This window comes from Erithacus rubecula, assembly GCF_903797595.1.
Source record: "Erithacus rubecula genome assembly, chromosome: 22".
In the NCBI taxonomy this organism is placed as follows: domain Eukaryota; kingdom Metazoa; phylum Chordata; class Aves; order Passeriformes; family Muscicapidae; genus Erithacus; species Erithacus rubecula.
In genome coordinates this window covers 3,116,027-3,138,247 of record NC_136674.1, presented here as the reverse complement: position 1 = coordinate 3,138,247, position 22,221 = coordinate 3,116,027, and the positions used below count along the sequence as shown (strand labels likewise).

Below are 22,221 nucleotides of genomic sequence, written 5' to 3'. Positions count from 1 at the left end.
TGGACCATTGCATAGTCAAGGCAACAAAAAAAAGAGATTGTGACATTCAGTGTTTCCTGTCTTTACACATTCACATGCTAAAAGCTTTTAGTGTATCTTTTGGATGTGTATCTTTTTCTGTTGAAATCTCTGTGTGTGACATAAATTAGGTGGGCTCAGTTTTTCTAGGGCTGTAGGACTCCAGTGATTTCTGGTACAAAGCTGTGATGTTCCTGTAGCAACTGCCTGTGCATCAAAATTTCTAGGTTCAATCTATAGAGCATGTTTTTCCTGGATCTTGACTTCAAAGTTCTTCATTTTGAATGATGTTATCTGCTCTGAGAGGGAAAGTATTGTCTGTTGTGCTTCTTGACAAGACCAGGTTTTCCTGAGTATTGCTAAGTGGAGATAATCTCTCAGCATCCTAAACTTAGTATGTCCAGACATCTCAAGAACAACTGGAATTGTTGGCTGAGGGTGTTGGTGAGTGAGTAAGCAGCTGAATTTCAGATTTATTATTTGCAGTTGTTTATATGTGAAAGTTCCTTAGTCAGCTCTGCAGCTCAAAGTGGGGGTAGTGGACTAGTTAGGTGTTTTGATGATTTAACATCTGAGCTTTGGAGGGACTCTTGTTCTTTTGATTTATGCACAGGGAAAGAGACTCCAGACTCCTACAATTTCTATGGTTTCTTTACCTAAAGGGTTTTTAGAAACATAACTTTTAGGCTTTTTTGTTCTGCCCCATAAAAGGATGACAGGACTTCTTGAATGATCAGTGCTGCTCCATTTGAGAAAGGGGATGTTGCTACTTGTCACCAGCTGTTGTGTTTAAATAAAATGAGCAGTTAAAGCAAACAGAAGGACAAACCTGTGTCCTGTACCTTGCTATATTTCAAATACATTCACAGCAAACACAAAGCTTGGCAGCAGGATGCTGCTTCTACAGAAGGAATTGCTCTGCAAAATATGGTATAAAGAGTGTGTCACTTGCACAAATAAGCTTTTCCCTTTCTGCTGTGTTTGTGAAGTGGCAGGCATCATTAGCTTCTGTGATTACATTAATTTATAACCCAGCAAGAATGAACACTATGCAAGGCATTCACATGTCTAGTAGGCTGTTACACCTACTAATTTTCTTTAGCATTTCATGTTCTAGCATGTGCTGCCCTTTTTGTTTGCCAGGGTATTGTGAGCACAGTCCAGCAGATAAAACTTTAGGATTTCAAGCTATTTCTAAGTTTACAGAAGCAATTTGTTTTTCCTCAGTGCTGGAGCCAGTGGAGTCTGTGTCACAGTTGGAAGTTCTCAGTGTGAATGGGAGTCTGTTTTATTTTTGTAGTTCTGTTGGGCTGAAGCTTTTCTTAACCTTAGACAGATTGAAATAAGAAAATGCTCCTGTTTCAGATGCAGTCTGACAGATCATGGAGCTGAATAAGCCAAGAGCTGATTGTTGCTCTGAGTTTTCAGATAGAAAAGATGGTGTGCAATTAGAGTGGCAAAACTAAGTGAAAAAATGTGTAAATTGATTGTGATCAAGGATAAATATTTTCACATCTCCTAATATTAAATTAATGACAGTACTTTGAGGTTAAAACTGTATCCCTGCATAGCAATTTGGAATGTATCTTTTGAGAATGAATGTACAGTTATTATTTTATATACTGCAAAAAGCTTCATTTGGATTGATTTTCAGAAAGCAATTAGATTCCTTCTCCTTCATTGCTGGTTGTGTTCCTGTTGCATGACCACTCACACAAGTCAGCATAATAAAAATAGATACACCATGAAGGTTTTAATTAAATCCAAGAAGAATTTGTGGGCCATTCTGCTGATTGTGCATGAACATTTTCAGACCTTCTCCACTGCTGATCCTTCATCTGCTGTGAAAACCATTTGGATATGTTATTAGTGTGTCTGGAGTTCAATTACTAGAAGTGCCCATTCATCTGGAGCCACACCCCAGTGAACTGGTGTGTGTTAATGGTGGCATAGAAATGTTTTTGTTCTGCAGCCAGCAGGGTAATTGCCCTTGATTTCTGTGTGGTGGACGTGCAGCTCTGGCAGGTTTGAGCTGAGATAAGCATTTTATGTAAGCAGAGCACTCCCCTGCTCTTGGTGCCACCTCACAGGGCTGGGGAGCTGCACACACCAGGGTGTGGAGACCATGGTGCTAAGGCTGAGGGAACTTCTAGGGATATTTCAACAAAATCCCTCCATCTGTGAGAGAAAAATTCTTCTTCAGCCATAGGGTTCTGGAAAATAGCTCACCTCTAAAAGTGAAATTAATGTTTTGGTGAAATGCTTAAAAAAACTCAGATCCAATAGATGGATAGCAAGAGAGACATTTTTCACTTATCTTCTTTGGGCATGTGTTTGATTGTCTGTCATTCAAGAATAAAAAACTCCCAAATCTCTGAAATATTTTAAGGATGCAGCTCTTTTCCTGTAATGCTGTTGTGGGATGTCATTCATCCTGCAAAGGAAAATCAATCTTGGATCCTGTTAACTGGAGAAGTGGAGCCACTGTTTCTCAAAAGCAAAAGGAGTCTAAAATAGCTTTCAAATTACCAGCATAATATACACTGAGATCCTTGGATAAAGTATTCCACTGAAGTATGAAGGTATCAGTAAGTTGTTTGGAATGTTCTATATTTAGGGCATGAATTTACAGTTTTGTGCAGTTCATGATCCCAAGCGTGTGCTGAGTAGAACTAATCTCTTACACAGTGCCAGACAGTGCCTGTTTTAGCAAATAATTTAATTCAAAACCTCTCTAGAATGTTAGCCCTCAGAATGAAAGCCTGTAATGTATCTTGGAGATAACATTTTAGGAGAGTGAATTAATGTCCTCACTGTATGGAGTCTGAAGTTTGCTATTTGAACAGTAGATTAGGGAGAACTAATTTCTAGAGTGTTATTGGAGAAACAGTATCTGGATAAAAAATTGTTTCTTGTCTTAGCCTGTTGGTACAGAGCAGACAAAAAACCTGCAGCTGCTTCTGCTGTCCTTGGAAGCAGAGAAAGACAGTGGGAATGGAGCCAGAGATCCTTCTGAGACCTGCAGCTCAGCTTTGCTTGTACACAGAGCCCAGGAGTTCTTACTGGGGGTGCTGAGAGGAGGAACTGTTGTTCTAGCAGCAGGAATTAAATAGCTCTGGTTTACCCAAGGACTCCAGTTGGTCTGGTACTATTGCATGTGTTTCTTGAGATATTTGCTCCAGGCATCCTGTGTGTGCTCCTGATGTTGGTGTCTCACAGCTTTCATTGCCTCCACACTCCCAGCAGAACAGGGCATGTCTCAATATCTTTATTTTTTGTCCCCTGAGCTCCTTGCTTAAGGCCTTTGTGTTTATATCCATCCTCTGTGTCTGTGTGGAAATAATCATATGAGAACATGCTGTTCAGATAAAAAAGAAAATCCTGCCTTGTAGCAACTGTAGAGGTTTTGAAACACTACCTGGCAGCTGAAAGGTTGGTTATGACAGTGCAGGGATGATGCCAGTGTAGATGGAGGCTGGGGACATCCAGGATTAAAATTTGTTGTGGCCCACAGTTGCAGAGAGTTGAAGTTCCTACACAGGCCTGCTGTGCCTAGATCATCCTGTATTTGAATTTCAGAACTGTTTCAGAAGAGTCACAACAGAGTCTTTTGCTTACCTGCTGTGCCTGGATGCTGTAATTTGAATTTCAGAACTGTTTGACACGATTTTTTTTGGTACACAAGTGTGCTGAACCTTTGTGCTGAGAGCAGCTGTGCCTTTCCTTGGTGCTGGGCAGCAGAGCAGCCACTTTCCCTCACCTCCCATATATTGGTTAAACACAGCATTGCACATAACAGCAAATGGATGATCTAGTTCTTGTGCTTCATTTCTCCATGGCTGATTGCTCTTTTATGTGAATAATTGGCAGCATGTACCCTGTTTGAATCCTACAGGCACATGTCAAGTGACATTTAGTCTGAGATTTAACATTTTGTCAGAATTAACAAAAATGATCAGTCCTTGGGGTGATAGAAGCTGAACACAGAAGTTGCTCCTGTGTTGCACTCACAAAGTGAACCAAGAATGCCTGTAATAAACAGCCTTTAAAAGATCTGGACCTGTCCTTTTTCACTATATCATTAGAATTTTTGCCAAATGTATTTAAAGCCAAAATAAAAGTGTGTTCCTGGCCAAAAAATTATATTCATTATAGCACAAATGAACATAGCAGAAAATTAATCAGATAAATGTCAGGTTAATTGTCCTGCTTTGGGGACTCCCATCATGAACTGCAATGAAATAAAATCTACAGACACAAAGCAAAAAGAGAGGAACTATTTGCCACAGTTTCTGCTTTGGGAGCTCACTAAGCTCCTTGCAGACCTTCAGCTTGTTCTGAAGGAGGACTTGTGAACCAAAATGAAATCTAGGGAATGTTTCTGCCAGTACTCCAGAGATCTAGCTACAGCTCTTGAGAGTAACCATGGATGTTTTGATTTCTTTTTCAATTAATGTTTTTTTAAATGGCATTACTGCGCTAAGACTGTGATTCAAATTGGAACTTTGCATCCCTCAAGACACCTGGTGGAGGCCTTGGATTAAAACACAGCAAGTTTTGGCAAATAGGTTACCTCTTTAACCACTTTCTCTTAGGTTTATCTGTTTACCTTTCAGAATTGTAAATGGGTTTCCTGTTAACTGCTTGCAAGTAAAACTTAGATTCAGAGTAAGAAAGAGCAAAAGTAGATTTTTGTCAAGAAAACTTTAAGCTGCAAAACCAGGGTTGCTGGGCAAAACTGGTAATTGTTGCAACACAGCAGATATTTGTTTTGCTTATTTATCTAGGTAGAAGTGTAGGTCAGAGCAACTCCAGCTGCACTAATTATGTGATCTGTACATCAATGCAAATTGTTGAAAGCTTTGTTATCTGTTTCAAGAGTCAGTTTAAAATAATTTGCTAGATCAGCTTTATTCCTGAATGTTAGATCTGAAACATGCTGGTTTTCTAATCTTTCCATTTTGAGCACTTTGCTCTGCTTAGCAAGTCAACAGAAATCACAAGTCTGGGGAATGTTGATAGGGAGAGCTTTATTGTTCAGAAAAATAATTTAGAAGGGCAAAATGTGTGTCCAGAACTGACTTGTCTTTTCTGAATGTATTCCCAAAATGGAGATCAGATTCCCAATCAGGTTGGCCAAGAAGTGTAAGGCAAAATTTGAGCAGCTCTGAAGGTTTGAACAAGTTCAGCTGTTTGTTGGTGGGATATTGAAAAGTGTTTGGTTATGAGTTCAAGTTGGGACAAGTTGTGGCTGGGGAGGTTGGTATCAATTCTGTGCAAACTATTACTTCCTCACTGGGAATTAGAGAGGACTTGAGTCTGGGAAAATGTCTTTGTAGAATCTCTAATCTGATTTATTAAAAAAGGATTTTCCAAGCAACATTAAGGAAACATACTCTACATCTTATTATGACTTTACTTGGTATTTGATTTGTTGTTTTTCATCAGGAATATAAATTTTTAAAAAAAGGATGAGTAATTGCAGAAATTACTTTCTGAACAGGTGAGGGCTGGTACAAGAGGGCAAATCATCAGCTCTGTGTTTCTGAAGGGAGCAGTTCATTTGAGAGGACTCTGTTTCCAAGGGAATGCAGCAAACATCCTCTTAGTTGTGTGATGAATAAATGTCTGTCATGAGCTGAGCATTACAGGCTGCCATAAACTGCTGGTTTTGTGCACTGGAGGCTCTGATGCTGTGGAACATCTTTGTGATTCATGGGATTGCAATGCTGGGGTGGAAATCCAGGAGCTGAGCTGTTTTCTTGCCACTGGAAAATGGACTTTCAGTGCTCCTTAGCTGGGTTGTTCTTTTGCACCTCACAGTTGTCCTTTAAATTGTGTTGGCAGAATTTTCAATTTGATAAATTGATAAATCTCAGAGCTGCTGTTTGGCATCTTTGGAATTCCTAAAAGTTTCTACCTTGAAAGGTGTTGTTGCAAAGGAACAATGCAAAAAGGAACAATTATATATTTTCAGTGATTTGCAAAGCAAATAGTACTGGGGTTTTTTTGCTTTGCTGTATGCATTGAGGTTTTGAAGTGTTTATAGGAATGTAAATTATGGTTTGTGTTGGCCACAGCTATTGCAGGAACATTGAACAATTGGGAAATGTGATCTGCTGCTGCTTTAATATTCTATATTGGTTGGAGTTTGTCTGCCATTCCCAACAGATTTGACTCATGCTCCTAGAAATTTGCTTTCTTGGAAGCTAATTTATGAATGTAAACAAATCTACAAAATGTGCTTGATGTTTTGGGCTGAAAAAACCCTCAAATGCATTTCTGTAACACAGACATGAGTGACTAAATGCTTCCCAAAAGTGAAACAGGCTAATACAGTCTAGAATTAACCTTAAACCAGCCAGCTCATCTTGAACTGTAATTATTACCATTATCTGCAGTTGTCTGTGATGGATTGTGCCATCCCTGACCTCTGTGCTGTGTGTGGTGTTCAGGGTTGTTGCTTTCTCTAGTCTGAGCCCATGGGCCCATTTTTGTTTTTATTTCTCTTTTTCCAGCTTTCCAACATAATCTGTTCATGAGGCATTGACAATGGCACCCTGGTGGTGATTCTTGCCACAGTGGTCAAATTGAAATCTGCTGAAGTTCCAGTGCAGGCACACAGAAAGGTGGCTGAGTTCACAGCTTTTATTCTGCTGTGCAATGTCCCTTTTGACTTTCTTGTCACACTGTTTAGCAGAATTTAGTCAGACTGTCTGCAGTCCCACTTCCCACTGGGGCATGTGCCTGGCCTTGTCTGTGCCATCTCACTTTTTCCCTTCAACTGTCTTAAAAAACATATTTTCCCTCAATCTGTCAGCCCTTAAGTTTATTTTTAAAGGGAAAGGGAGGTAACACACTGGGTAACTAAAAGCATCATCCTGTTTACTGTGCACTTCTCTTAGTTTCCTTCCAGTTCTCTTTGTGTTTTTTCCTTTCAATCTTAATCAGCTCAGATGGAGAAAAAAATACTTTTACTTTATAAAAACTCTCAAAATCTTCAACTTTGTAGGCCCAACAGAACTCTTTTATGGAGGATACTCTGGAAAACAGTGTTGATAATTAGCACAGACAAGTCAGGCCTTTCTTCCCTTACACAAAATAAATATTTGGAAAAAGGATGAATGTTTTTGTTACAGTCAGGTTTAAGCACAAATTAATTCTTTTAACAGGATTTGTGGAGTGTGTAGATAATTTACAGTAGAAGTTAGGCAATCTGTCTTTCAGGAACTTTTCCCCAATTACAAGAGAGGGAATTCAGGTTGCAGATGGGTCATGGGAGGTCAGTGCTGTGGAAAATCTGAGGAGGATGGACACAACTCCCAGCTCTGCTGAGGAGCATGGCAGGGATGTGCTTCTGCCAAGGGGCACTCAGGGAGACACCTTCTGGAAGTATTGCCTGCTGCTTTTCTGTTTTTATATATGAAAATATTCTGGGGAAATGTAAAATATCTCTATGCTCTGAAATGATCTTTTGTATACTCTAAAACAGTGACTTTGCATTAAGGTGTCTCAGTGGTTGAAAAATCCCATGTTACACTTGGTTAATGCAGGTAAAGATTTTGTCTTCTCACATCCTTAAGTTATTTTTCATCTCCTTTTTTAGGAAATGCCCAATTCTGTCTTCTTGGTCATGGAGGTATGTGTTAACATGTATGTTTCTGGTTGATTTTAAAGATTTTTAGACAAAACTATTCCTTTGCACAGCTGCAAATTAACTATGGCTTGCTAAAATGAACAAATTTGAAAAGTAAATTATTAATTTCTTATGCCCCACTAAATTTATTATCAGCACTGTTTGTTTCATAAATTATTCAGTTTCATGTTATGATACTGCAAGTACTGAAGAAGTTTGACACCTCAAATTATTAATTACAAATAATTAATCAAACAATTTTAAGGCAAACAGCTGGAATGGATCAAATTTTCATTAAAAGATTACAAAGTAGAAATGATGTAGCAGGTGTTTCAGTGCTTGTATTTTGAATAAAACCCTTTGTTTTTAACAGTACTGCAATGGTGGGGACCTGGCAGATTACTTACAAGGTAAATGATTACTATATTTCCCTATTAGTTTTCTTTGCATGTTTATATTCTGTATTCTTTTTGCTTATGCTTTAGATATGACTGAATGTGATAACACACAGATATTGCTTTTTTTCTTGTTTGTTTGTTTTTGTTTTTGTTTTCTTTTTTCTTTTGCTACAGCTGAATGTAACATTCCCTTATTTGACAATGAGGGAGAAGCTGTAGTTAACCATAAGTAGCATGCTGGAAAAATGTGTGGGTTTCTATTTCTAAAACTGCATTTTGGGGGCTGTTCCCAGTGTTTTGATTCCACCTGTTTTACTTTTCTGAGATGTGAATTTAAAAACACTGATTTACTTATAAAATAATGCCCTGAAGAAAGAGGCAGTGCTGGCTTAGAAGAGATTTTCCATGGCTCTGCCCAAAGTGAGGACAGAATTTATAAATCATGACAAATGGATTCTTATTCCAACCAAAATTTTGAGCAGAGATGTTAATCTTCATATTTTTCATGATGAAAATATTCTACTTGCCCTTGTATGTCAGCCTGTTGAAGGAATCTTTTTTGTGCACAGCTATTGTTATGGTAACTGTATGTATTAAAAGCCTAATTCACTTGCCATTAAAACCTTTGGAAAGACTCAGTGAAATCCAGCTCCTGTGTTCAGTGCTTTTTCAGGCTGCAGAATGAGATAATACCTTCAGAAAAGACTTTCAAAAGTGCATCTCATTTTTTTTTTCCTTTCAAAATAAGTTTTATCATGGATGAAATTTCTGAGCAGAGTGGTTTTCAGCACTCCCATCACCATTTGTTTAAAGAACAAATTTTATGGCTTCAGCTTTTAATGTGATTTTTAGATCCACTTAGAAGTTCTTTTATTTTCTTGCCTCCTTTGCCTTTGTAGCCAATTTAGGATTTAATGGCTATTTAGAAGTTTTACAATTACGATGCTACCAAGGTGAATAAACTACTGGAAAAACATGATTCAGAGTTCTGTAGCTACTTTAAAACTACAATGATGAGAATATTAACATTTGTAACAAACCACTGGAGACTGGATCACTCTGAGCACAACCCACGGACGATTTGATTATAATTCACTCTATTTTCACTGTAAATCTGATTGTTTTTACCTAAAACTGTTGCTCTTTATTCCTCTCCCTGCTGCTGCTTGTGTCACTGGCAGCTAAGGGGACTCTGAGTGAGGACACCATCCGAGTGTTCCTGCAGCAGATTGCAGCAGCCATGCGCATCCTGCACAGCAAGGGCATCATCCACAGGGACCTGAAACCCCAGAACATCCTGCTGTCCTATGCCAGCCGCAGGAAATGCAGCCTCAGCGGCATCCGCATCAAAATAGGTACATCCCTCCCCTCCTGCCAGGGCTCAGCCTGCCCTGCTCCCCTCCTCAGAAACACCTCTCTGCTTCAAGTGCTGCACCTTGGGTTGATGCAAAGCAGACCTGCAAGTCAAGGATGATGAGCTTGGTGCTGTGCTGCATTCTCAGGATAATAAAAGATGGGGTTATAAAGGCGTTTTAGATTAAATCTGCTGATGTTTCTAGTATTAAACTGTTTTAATTAGGCATAAATCTAACTTTTGAAACTTGACTAGCCTTTAACTCATTTCAAAACTGAATTGCAGCTACAGCTGGTTTTTTGGGTTTTTTTTTTAGGGGTAGATCCTCCCAAGGTTTATTTGAGAAATTTAGAAATGAAGGTTATGATCTATTTTTGGCATGGCAGAAGGGAGGTTTGGCCTTGTAACAGGGGAGAGATGTCAAATGTTCAAGATAGTACCAAACTCTTCTGCAGAGGCCACTTCAGGAGTTTTAGTCACTCCTTGTTGTCTGTTAAGTGTCTATTTAAAACTACCTTGTTTTTAGCTTTTGCTCAAAAACTGCACAGGGAAGACAAAACTTCTCTTGCTGTCCTTACTTGATAACTTCAGATGCTCTTGCCTGCATGGAAAATTCAGGCACCTGAAACTTGACTTCTTCAACTTGTACCTGATGTGATTTCACTGCAGGCAGATTGTATATTCATCACCCTTAATGAGCCATTTATATTTAGCCAGTGACTTTAATCCTTTCCTGCTGACGCCAGACAGGCTGTTCTGCAGCTGGGGAGGTGCCTGAGCAGCAGTTTGTGCAGATGATGTCACTGCTGTTTCTTGGCTTGCTCATTTGAAAGAGAATATATTATTCTTTCAGCATGATAAAGATTCTACTATTCCATGTAGCTGGCTAGATATTAAACTTGTCTTTTTTTCAATCCCACTATTAATTGTAGCAGATTTCAGTCAGAGACAGTGATTTCTAGACTGTAAAAATTTGAAAATGATCTTTCTCTTCATTGACCAAGGTTGTTCTTTACACAGCTGACTTTGGGTTTGCTCGTTATCTGCACAGCAACATGATGGCTGCAACTCTGTGTGGTTCCCCTATGTACATGGTAAGGGATATTTCACATTGTCTTCATCTCAAACATTCTTCTGCCAGAACAAAATAATTGACTCCTTGCAGATTGGCAAAAGCCTCATGATGCTTTACAAGGATCAGGGACAGAGTGCAGTTCCCCTTTCCATAGTTTTACTACCTTTGGAGATCATGGTTGTTAAAATCAAACATCAAACATTTCTTAGTGGTTCTCTGTCCAAAAGAAGAACTGCAGAAGCCAAGTAAATGACATCTCCCTCTTATTCTCAAATGTGCCAAATGCTTCAGAACATCTGCCTTTCTAATTGTTTTGTGGTTTTTAAATACAGTAATGCACATGAAAATGTTGATTTTTCTCTTTCAATAAAGTGGTCTCTGTTAATAATGCTCTGACAGTAGATTCATGTTGCTGTGGTTTTCCTTTTTTTGTTTTCCCTTCTGAGACTTTGCTGTTCTTTCCAGGCCCCTGAAGTGATTATGTCTCAACACTATGATGCTAAAGCAGACCTGTGGAGCATAGGAACTGTGATTTATCAGTGTCTTGTTGGAAAACCACCTTTTCAGGTAACACTTTCTTTGCTTTTCCCCCTTCTCAGTCTCAAGGGCATTCCTGGGGCTCTTGCTTCTAGTCAGGAAAGCAGAAGCAAGTGATGTCTGAGTGTTGGTGCTTCAAAGGCTTGAGAATACCAAGGGAGAAGTTGTTCTTGCTTAGTCTGCATGATGAGTGTGTTCAATCCAGAGAAAATACATAAACAAGGATCCTTAGGTCACTGCTCTGCTTGGTGTTTTCTCCTTTAATGCCCATATGCAAAAGTCTCCTTTTTGTGTATGTGTGCACAGGAACAAAAGCTATTTCCTTCATAAAACTGAGCTTTAATTCATGTACATTTTTATTTGACAGGCTAATAGTCCTCAAGATCTGAGAATGTTTTATGAAAAGAACAGGAATTTGATTCCTAGGTATGTCACCATGGCCTTTCCTATCACTTACACTTGTTGATTGAACACTTTTTCATCTTGGGGAATGCCTGGGATTCATCAAAATATTTGCTGTTGCTATCTTTGCAAGGATGTAGTGTGATACCAGTGAATAATGTTGCATCTTGCCTTCACTGTACCTGGCTGAAACTAAGTGTACTGAGGCTATAAAGCATGGATAGTGATGACTTAGGGATGTGGCAGAATGCTGATTTCATGAAATTCAATGTGCTATGCATTATTCAGTGCATGCATTACATTTAATGCATGTTTTACTTCCTCTTGTGTGCAGCATTCCTAGGGAAACATCATCTTACCTGGCTGACCTGCTGTTGGGTTTGCTTCAGAGAAACCAAAAGGATAGAATGGACTTTGGTATGTATTTCTTTTTTCCTCTTGCTCATTTGACTTTTCTTGGTTGTATTCATGTGACCAGAATAATTATCTTGACCTTTTGTCCACAGCCAATTACATGAGAGGTGAAGTGGTTTTTTTTTCTTCTCTGTTTTCATAAAGAAGGCAGGATAGCTAAAACAAATCACTGGGTAACTACTGTCAGTATTAAGTGATGCACATAAATCATGATCTTGTTCTTGAGTAGTGAAATATAAATCAATTTAATTCTTTCAATTGTGCCCTTTCCTTCAAGGATTTACTGCTATATCTTAAATTTCATCTTGAAGTCATATTTCTGTTACTTTAACTGGTGATTTGACATCAGACTGGGAACAAACATTTCTGATCTCCATGTACTGGAAGAACTCACTTTTGAAACACACTATTGAAAAGTTAAATCTTGTTTAATTCTTTTTAGCAGCATCTTGTATGTCATGATATTAATTATTTAAATTTTATAGCACCACTTATTAATGCAGTTTTAGCTTAGCTGCCAGGAAATGTTAATCCTAAAATTTTAGTTCAGATCCAGAAAAAGCTCACTCTAATTGGGTAGAATATCACAAATTATATTCACAGCATCCAGAGGTCAGCATATAAATCTCTGTGTCTAAGAGAAATAATACATCACAAACATGGACTGTGAGTAATTGATTCCACTCTGCATGTGCTGATTCCTACAGTTTCTTCAAACATGGGAAATTCACTGTATCACTTGTGGTGGTGGGAGAAAGTGTTTGTGCTTCGAAAGAAAAATAGAAAGCAGAATGGCAGTGATGAAAATCATGTTTTCCTTGGCTGAGCCACTTAAAGGGCCTCAAAGGGGCTGCTCTGGAATGTGCTTAGCAAAGGGAGTGAAAGGGAGAGTTTATAGCAGAGCCCAGTTGCCTGTTGTTAAAGTAAAAATAGCTCTGGAAATGTTGTTGATCTTCCAGCAATATAAAGTAGAACAGCAGGTGTTGTACCAAAGCTGGAGAGCACCTGATCCTTGTGTTCAAGTTAATAATTACATTATTGAGGCATTACAGCTGGATTCCTTCCCTTATTGGGTCATGGAGAAAAGTGTTGCTGAAGGAAGGGAGATACTGCAGGCCTCAGATTCTTTCTCTTCTTTTTTTTTTTTTTTTTTTTTTTCTCCTTGTTATTTGCTTATGTCTGAGGCACAGCATTGTTTTTCCTCCAGTGTTAGGACATTAAAGTTCACTCAGCTCAGCAGCTGGCTCCCACCAAGCCTCAAATTCCCTGAACCAGCTGAACACTGCTCCTTGCAGAGCAAAACTTTCCATGTAACCTGGTGGCCAACTGGTTATGCTCAATTAAAAGTGCCTCAGCATATCCATTTACAACAAAAGCAAAGTATTTCTAATGTAACAACAGCAAGTTCACTGAGGTAGTTGTTAAAGAAATATGTCTAATTCTGCTTTATGCCATGAACTGGCTGCACAGGTTGTGTTCTGCTGTTGGAAAGTGGAAAGGAGAATGGCTCTCTGTGATTTTTTTTTTTTTTTTTTTTTCACCTAAGGTGTAGCATTAATGGCTTCAAAAATAAATGTCAATCCTTGGGAAAGGCAGAGTTGAAAATACTTTCAGTGTCTGATGTGAAAAATGCTCATTGCTTTGAAGAGCAGACTGAAACTGAATTACTACCACAGAGAACATCATTTCCTCAGCAGTATAGGGAGGTTCCTTGTGTACATGGCTTTAAGTGCAGTCACAAGATTTCTTCCAGTGATTTGCCTTGCTGACTGATGTTTGAAGTTATTCAATTGATTCTTGTTTCCTTTCCAAACTCTATAGCAGCACACACCATGGAAAGCTTTAATCTTTTATAAGCTCTTCACCCTCTGGCTCTGCAGTGTTGGTTCTGGGAAGGCAACCATTTATCACCATCTGCAATACAGTCTGTAAATTCTGTCATTTGTGCATCTACTCACAATGGTGGTTGTTTCTTGTTCTACAGAAGCATTTTTCAACCACCCTTTCCTGGATCACGTTTCAACAGTGAAAAAATGTAAGTAGTTTGCTTTTTTTTTTTCCCCCACTTATTTGTATGAATGATGAATGTTGCAGGCTGGGAGGGAGAAAGATCTGCCAAATATCACACTAAGTGTTTATGAGACATTTTCCTCAGCCTGCCTGTTGTTGTGCTCTATTATGAGCCTGAGTGTTGAATCCTTTCTTGTATTATGCCAGGCTGAAATGTGATACTTATTTACTTGTTCTTTTGACGTTTGCACTGAACTTAAATACCCTCGTGTGATTGAGGATGTGCTGTTCTTGCAAGCTCTGTAAGGGCTTATGAATGAGAAGCAGTGAGGAAATTTGTTTGAAATTCAGCCTTTTGAAGTCTTAGTCCCTTTTTTTTTTTCCCCTCTGGGTTTTTTTTCTTCTAGCTTGTCCTGTACCAGTGCCCACATACCCAGGCTCAGTCTCTGGCAGTTCCTGTGGTAGCTCTCCTTGTCGCTTTGCTTCTCCTCCAGTAAGTTCTGTGTTACACAACAATCTCCAGAAAATATTTTCTGTAATGTTTAGCCAAGAATTTGTGAATTTTTAAAATCTTTTGATACTTGAACACTGTAAACTGTCATGTTTAGGAGCAAAGAGCAAGGAACACCCCTGTCTTTTTCTTAAATACCATTAACACTTCGGTGCTCTCTTGCTCCTTGTGTTGTATCTTGTGGGGCTTTTGTTGTTCTTTTTGGTTGAGGTAAAAAAGTACATACAGATATCAAATGAGCAGCAAATCTTTAAATACACTGTTATGGTTTGAATGTAATGGCTGTTACAGATAAATTTTGAATTGGGCCTTTTGGCTAAGGCTGCTTATTACAAACCAGTGACTTCAATTTTATGTGACTTTTGGAACAGGTACATCTGTATCACCAGGAATGATTGAATAAACCACAATTGTTTAAACTCACAATCTAATCAGCATAGAACTGCCTAACTGACACTACAGGGTTATCCAGTATTTGAAATGTCATAGTTCAAAAGCATTTTTACTTTCTGAATCACTGGATTTACAGTGGGGTTTTTTTAACTTTCTTTTTCCCACCACCCCCCTCCAGTCTCTGCCAGACATGCAGCACATTCAAGAAGAAAATTTGTCTTCCCCTCCACTGGGTCCTCCTAACTATCTTCAAGTCTCTAAAGACTCTGCCAGTACCAGTAGCAAGAACTCTTCTTGTGACACAGATGACTTTGTTCTTGTCCCACACAATATCTCTTCAGACCATTCATGTAAGAACCTTTCTTATTTTTACATCTCAACCCAATTTTCGTTCATAACACACTTCTACCTCCTTTTGTTCTTTGGCTCTCTTTGCTCTAAATGTGTCTGAATTCAAATTGAAATTAATTTATGTAGTTTGATTCCTTTTTGGAAGGAAACTCTTTGGTACTGCACATCCATCTGGGACATTGTTATCTCCAGTTGAACAGCCAAATATGGAGTGGGGGTGGTTTAAAGTCATGGAAAATAATGGGGCTTGGCAGTAGAAGAAGAGATTCAGTTGTAAACAACTGCTGATAAAAGACCCAAGGATTCTCTTGGAGTTCTTTGTGGAAAGAGACATTTTGTTTCCTCCAGATTCACTGAACATTTATAGCTTACACTCTAGAGCTTTAAATAACAGGTGTAGGTAAAAACATAAAACACTTGTAATATGAAAGGTAAAACATCAGCCTGGACTTATACAAAAGAAAAACTTGGATGGAGCACGTTTATGACATGGTCCCAACCTGAATTGCACAAAGTCAGCTGATTTCTGGATGATGCCATCAACTTGTGGTAAATATTTGACTAAATGACTGCCTGAAGGGTTTCTGCCATCCATTGTTGTAAACATCCCAGTGCTGATACCTTGTACTCCTCAACAATGGAGTTTATTTCAAAATAAAAATTAATAATATGGCAAGAACCCACAAACAAACAGCAAAATAACTTGGTCAAGAAGTCTCTTCCCCATTTCTATTTTTGTTGGGGGTCACATTTGAGATATTTTCTTACACAAAACCTCTTGTGGGAAACTTTTGCATGTACACAAAATGTTTTTCTCTACAACAGCAATATGGAAGAAGTAATTTTATTTCTGATTCTGCTGCTGACATGGGTTTTCCATGTGTTCTCCTGCAGATGACATGCCTTTGGGAGCAGCTGGCAGGAGGGCTTCCAGTGAGTTCTTGATGTGTGGAGGGTAAGTGTGCTGAGCTTCTTCCAAAAAAAACCTCTTCCAAAATGGATGCTGCAGCTGCAGAAGGGAGTTCTGGGCTTTTGGCTCTGGGTTATCATAGCTCTGTGGGCTTTCTGAAAGATGAACAAGAACTGAATTTGAATATCTAAACAGCTTGAGTTCAGGAAGTTTTGCTGCCAAGCAGAGTTTCTTGGTGTAAGGACCTGTCTTGACAGTGGTTTTTGTTTTCACAGGCAGTCACCATTAACTATTTCTGGGAGCTCAGGAACTGTACAGAAACCATCCTCAGCCTCTTCTCGAAGTGCTGCTGCTGGTGCAGCTAACAGGTGTGGCATGTGGCCTTAAATTCTCTGCTGTTCTCTGGTTTTGCCTTTATTTTAATTTTTTTAATTGTGAAACTAGACTAAAATAGAAGCCAGACCTCCAGGCTCTCTACCCTTCATGCCTTATCTGGTGCATCCCCAAAAAATTTTCTTAAGGAGTTAAGAGCATTCTTTGTCTGTTTAAATTTTGAACTGTTTAAAAGCAGAAATTTAGGGACATAACTGACTTGTCTTTTTTGGTGTTGGGAAGGACAGCACAGCCTTCATGTAGTGAGTCAAGATGTTGAATGCAGATAAATTTTAAGAAGTGGTTGTGAGAGAAGAGGAACTTTGAAAGCCCAGATTGCTGTGGATTTGTGTCTCGTGGCTGGCTTGGTTTGTCTGGTCACTGGGTGTGGCTTTTGTGCAAGTAATTATTGTGAATTTCATGGTTGTGCCTCACAAAATGCCAAAGTCACATGAAGGAGCTAAACATGTATTGCAGGTTTTCCATCAGCAGGACTGGTAATTAGTGTCCTTTCTTCCACATGGCTGTAGGCTTCAATTTCTGCTGGTTTAAAATAGAACTGATTTTCATCAGTGTGGCCTGAAATCTTTCCTGTGTTACATTGGAAAACATAAAGCTTAATTATGGTGTTTAATTACTCATGGGATATCTAAGCAGAATTTATTCAAGTGATGAATTTCATGATGTTTTCAATCTAAACAGAAAGAGGATGAGTGGCTAACTGGGGAGTAAAGCTATTATGTTGGGTGCATTTTTGGCTTGTGCCAGTGCTAGAGGGCTGCAAGTCAGCATTATTTGTTTAGAAATGCTTGTCACAAGAAAAGTTTGTTACTTTGTGCTGATCTTTGTGCAGTTGGTGAAATCTGCTGACAGGAGCTGTCAATACAGCTTTTAGCCTCATGGTTTATGTTTAAGGGCAGATAATGGGGATGGTTTGCCTGTAGAGATCCATTTGCTCTGAACTGGCCATGTACAGGGTAGTATAAATACACTGCTCTTTGTTTTTTAGGTTGTGTCAGGCAGAGTTTTTAAAGTTATAAATTCTATGAAGATATTCCAGTTATGGTGCCTTTACACTACTAAATGCTAAATGGTCATGTGATTGTAAACAGGTGCCTGCTGTTCACACTCTGTGCTATAATAGTTTGATTTAATTACTGGCTGAGTTAATTCAGTAACTGCATTTGGGGCTGCATGAGACAGTTTGAATAAAGCAGTGTGTGTGTATGGTATTCTACAGGATACTGGGTTTGGTTTTGGGGCTTGTTTTTTATTTCCTGACAAATATTATTTCATTGCTTGTGGGTTGTTCTTTTTATTTTTGGGTGTTTTACAAAAGGTTATGCCCTGTGAAACAGTGAATCTTTCTGATTAGCTGATGAAACTGAATTAATTATGCCCAAAGTTACACTTTGCTGTGTGTCTTCACAGACAGTCTCCAGCCAGAATGGGCAGACTAGGTCAAGGTGGTTCACTCTCCTGTGGTTTATTACCAGTTTTATCCTCTGGATCTCAGAGAAACAAGATTTGCATGCAGCTCTGCACACATCTGTATTGCATTTTCTCTGACTGGTAACAAACCACATGAGACTGGAGGATGCCTGGCCAGAGCTCAGCCTGCAAGGCTGTGTGAGAGCAGAGAAAGGCATTTTCTCTGCTGAGTTCTTTAAAAGCTGAACTGCCTTCATGGTCTCCTGAGTGTCACTGCCACAGTTTAAATAACATCTGCTTCCCTCTCCTGGGGAGAGGCTCCCTGTGCTCCCTGAATGTGCTGTGTAGTCATGGCAGGCTGCCCACAGCCTTCCTGTGCTTTCCACTTGGGAGTTCTTCTCCTTGCCTGGAAATTTTCAGGTTTCTGCTGACTGTGTGCCCACAGCCAACTTCCAAATTACTCTGTGGGATCCAGAAACTGGGTGGCAACAGCAGGACAAACTTAGTTTCCTTTGCTAAGGAAGTTCTGTGCCTATTAGGAAGTAATATTTTATTCTAATTGGTAGCAAAGAGAATAGGACAATTACAGTTAAAAACCCCAGATTTCTGTTCAGCTGGAGCCAGGCAGGGAGTCTTGTAGCTGCCTGTCTTCTAGAAATTTTTTTCACATTTCTTCTAAGAATTTATAATCTTTCTTTAAAGGCACGGTCAATAAAAGACCAGATAGTGAAATGATTATGTTCCAAACAGCCCATTTGTTTGAAATTCTTTCTGGTGAGTTCTGTTTTCCTTTAAAAGTGTTGGTTACTGATTACATGCAGTGGTTTGAGTCCCTTATCAGCCACACTGAGGTGAGGCAGGTCGCTGACACTCCAGCTGAACTTGGGCAATCTGCAGTTGGAATCTGTGGATTAATGTTCAGGTGTGTGGTTTGGCTGCTCCTGTCAGGAGTTGGTTGTTACATTACATAACATGTTTTCCTCCTGCAAGTTCACAGTGTCTCTGGGGATATCTCTGCCTGTGCTTCAGTGGCTTTTGTCCACATTCCAGTCCTGCTCTGAACTTCCTGTCCCTGGCGCTCTGGGTTTTCCTAGAACACTATTTTCAAGTGTGGTAAACACAGCATGAGGCTTGGCAGGGAGTCAGAGGGATCTGGAGATCTCAGTGATGTGTGACCAAGGGCTGAATCCCAGCTCCATGTGATCCCAGCCAGTGCAGGGAAGGCAGGGAGTCCTGAACACTTCCTGCCCCTCCTCAGTGCAGCGCTGGAGCTGGGTTAGGACACACCGAGATCACAGCGCACCCAGGCAGCACAGAAGTTTATTTACCTGTTTCCTAGATTTTCTCCAAATTCCTACAGTACAATTCTGAGAGAGTGAGACCTGCCTACCTGTATTCATCTCCTGTCTCCATCTCCTGTTCTCCACACCTTCCAACCCCAGGCACTGTCAGCCTTCCGTGTCCCCCCGCAGCGAGACGGCGCCGATCCCGGTTCCCACCCAGCTGCGGAATTACCAGCGCATAGAGCAGAACCTCTCCTCCACTGCCAGCCCCGTGTCAAACCCCCACGGATCACCCAGGTGAGGCTGGGCTTTTTAACTCTTTTTCTCTTGAGTCTGGTTGCTGTTTGTACCCTGCAAGATGTCCCTGCTTTCTTGCCAGTGTCATTTTTTTTGCCACACTGAAGAGACGTTTCAATGATAACAAATAAAAGCCCTTCACAATCTCAAGATTGTTGGATGGGCACTTGAAATATTTCATGAAAACAAAATGAGCTTGTTCTTTCACTCAAAATGCAACCCAAGAAGGTAAAAAGATGAAGTCTTGCTTTTTTACTGCTCTTTGTGTGTTGCATGGCATTACATCATGAACTGAAATGTCAGTAATAAGTTATGTTTTGTTTTCACACATGTGGTGATGAGATGAATGCTTTGTTCTGTAGAATATCAAGGAAACAATTTTTGGCATGCTGGTTAACCAGCTTGTCTCATTACAAGGCTCTAGTGAGCCAGGCTTATTCTCTGCCTTGTGGTCTACAAGATCAGGCTGGTGAAGGTCAAAGACTCATAAATAGACTACTCAGAACTCTGGAGATCTTTGCAAAAACAAAACCCAGGGTTTGTTGCATGTTTTTTCCAGGATCCCTGATTTGATTATAGTTGCTACATTCAGGGAAATTACTTTCCTTTAAATAATCTGTTTGCAGTTATCTGATCTGTATTGCAGACCCAATATGAAAAATTTATCAGAATATTTGCCGATTTAAAAATGGGCGTTTGCAGCAATACTTGGTTGTGAAATTAAAAAAAAAAAAAGATGATCAGGTTTTTTGAAGGTTAAGCTGTACTGAAGGAAGTCTTTTTAATGTTGAAGCATTGAAAGTTTAAAAGTCTGTGGTAAAGAGAATTAAATCTTTATTATTGTCAGTATGATTCTTAGCTTTCTCTTGAAACACCAATATTCCTTTAGCTGATCAGACTCCTCAGGGGGCATTCTGAAGCTTATCTCACAGAGGCAGTGAGCACAGTGTGTGTGATTTCCCTGGCAGAGCTGGGGCAGTGAGACGCTCCAACACCAGCCCCATGGGCTTCCTGAAGATGGGCTCGTGCTCTCCAGTGCCAGCTGACCCTGCCCAGCCCGTGGGCCGCAGGCTGTCCACAGGATCTTCCAGACCATATTCTCCTTCCCCACTAGGTAAGCACTGCAATGCTCAGCTTTATCTGGAGAAATCATTCAGAACTCTAATTCTTGTTTGAAGTTACTCTTAAACCACAATCTGCCCAGCCAGGTCATGTGTGCAGGAATAATTTCTGTTAAATGGCTCACAGAAGTAAACTAACTTATCTTTGTAAGTGAAGCATAAAGTGTAAATCCACATTTTGGTTTTGTTTGCATAGTTGGAACCATACCTGAGCAGCTTGGGCACTGTTGTTGTGGACAACTCCAAGGACATGAATCAAGGAGTAGAAACTTCTCAGGTGAGTGGCTTTGTACCATGCAATCAGCATTTTGTGAAGGGGTAGGAGAGCCAACACACATTAGAATGGGTTAATAGGAGACCCTGAATTTTTGTGGCCCATTTGTGGCCTGGGTGATACCTTTGCCCATAACTAATTCCCTACACAATAAAACAGCAACTAAAAGTTCTTATTCTCAAGATGGAACAACAACTCTGAAGCCTGTCTTTAACCAGGGCTGGTTTGTAATGAATGGTAGTAACATGCTTCTGAGAATCTGGTTTTGATAGACCAGCTCTGTCATGCCAGTTCTCAGAAAAGGGAGGCAGAGCTGCCAGTGCACAGCATGCAACACGTTTTCATCATTCCCTTGGGAAATCAGCTGGGATCTGATGTTCCTGTTGCTAAGCACTCAGCAAGCTTTGCAAGTCATAAATTATTATGACATGCCAGCAAGAACAAAAAAAAAAAAATATCAAGAAGACATAGGACTTGAATATGTTCTGAGACTGTTCAAGATGGAATTGCACTGTAATGCCAGAAGGATTTGGTATAAGAATATGCAATTCAGCAACTTGTTCTTCTGCTCTGTGCACATTTTGAGTGCATTTTCTTTTATATCTAAAATACTAGCTATACTTCTTATTTTGACTTTCTAAGATGTGATATTGAAACTACATTGTGAGTTTTTCTCCTATTTAAACACTTGTCCAAAACCATCTGGACATGATAGAGCCTTCACTTCTTGGAGTAGACACGTCTGGGAATGGTTTCAATCCATATGAAATAAGTTCTGTGATGTGTCTCAAAAATTGCCTTTATAATTGCTGTGCCATTGACTGTCTCAACAAAAGGAATGAGTGAATCCTTAGATATGAAATAGTCTCTTACAAAGTGAAAAAGGGGGTGTGTGAAGAGAATACAAAGCACTGTGTTTGCTTATCTTGTTGCAACTTTTATTTGGATAGAGTTTTGTCAGGCTGTTGATTTTGTGCCTTTTGCCTATATCAAACTAACTTATAACACACCACAGCACTGTTTTTATGGCTGGCAGGAGTTTCAGTGTTTCATTTCTTCATATGTTTTCTGCATTCTTTTCCTCCTTGGTTTCACTTCTTTATTTGAAATGGCTGCAGTGGTATTTCTGTTTGTACAATACCACAAATTGCAACAAGTCTGTTTCTCAGCATTTTGAGGAGTATGGGAAGCAGTTTGTTGCTTTGGGTGAGGTGAGGTCATCTGAGCTGAGATTTTTTCTGAGGACTGGAGATGTCTTTCGTAATGTAGCTTCTGAACTAATTGAGCTGTTCTTGCTGCCCGTGGCAGCCCAGGACACACTTTTAATTCAGAAGCCTTCCCTGGGGTGGCAACAACACTGGAACAGTAACCAGTGAAATTTCAGACTGATTCTAAAACGACAGGTGAAGACTTCCCAGTGCTGTGAGACAGACA

General features: G+C 39.7%; 1 protein-coding gene and 1 long non-coding RNA gene across 2 annotated transcripts in view; both read left to right on the top strand.

Annotated features, from left to right (window-relative positions):
• The window catches only part of ULK2 (unc-51 like autophagy activating kinase 2), a 35,912-nt gene that overhangs the window by 3,829 nt on the left and 9,862 nt on the right, over window positions 1-22,221 (top strand). Inside the window, exons 4-18 of the mRNA XM_079325093.1 lie at window positions 7,625-7,657; window positions 8,028-8,064; window positions 9,234-9,407; window positions 10,427-10,500; window positions 10,947-11,048; window positions 11,386-11,444; window positions 11,755-11,837; window positions 13,819-13,869; window positions 14,252-14,337; window positions 14,927-15,098; window positions 15,994-16,054; window positions 16,285-16,377; window positions 19,255-19,392; window positions 20,361-20,506; window positions 20,710-20,790. Coding sequence (XP_079181219.1) covers window positions 7,625-7,657; window positions 8,028-8,064; window positions 9,234-9,407; window positions 10,427-10,500; window positions 10,947-11,048; window positions 11,386-11,444; window positions 11,755-11,837; window positions 13,819-13,869; window positions 14,252-14,337; window positions 14,927-15,098; window positions 15,994-16,054; window positions 16,285-16,377; window positions 19,255-19,392; window positions 20,361-20,506; window positions 20,710-20,790 — 1,390 coding nt within the window. The remainder of the gene's footprint in view (window positions 1-7,624; window positions 7,658-8,027; window positions 8,065-9,233; window positions 9,408-10,426; window positions 10,501-10,946; window positions 11,049-11,385; window positions 11,445-11,754; window positions 11,838-13,818; window positions 13,870-14,251; window positions 14,338-14,926; window positions 15,099-15,993; window positions 16,055-16,284; window positions 16,378-19,254; window positions 19,393-20,360; window positions 20,507-20,709; window positions 20,791-22,221) is intronic.
• LOC306811429 lies at window positions 16,403-17,464 on the top strand. The gene is made up of 2 exons (XR_013776671.1): window positions 16,403-16,603; window positions 16,635-17,464. It is a non-coding gene; the product is annotated as an uncharacterized lncRNA (long non-coding RNA).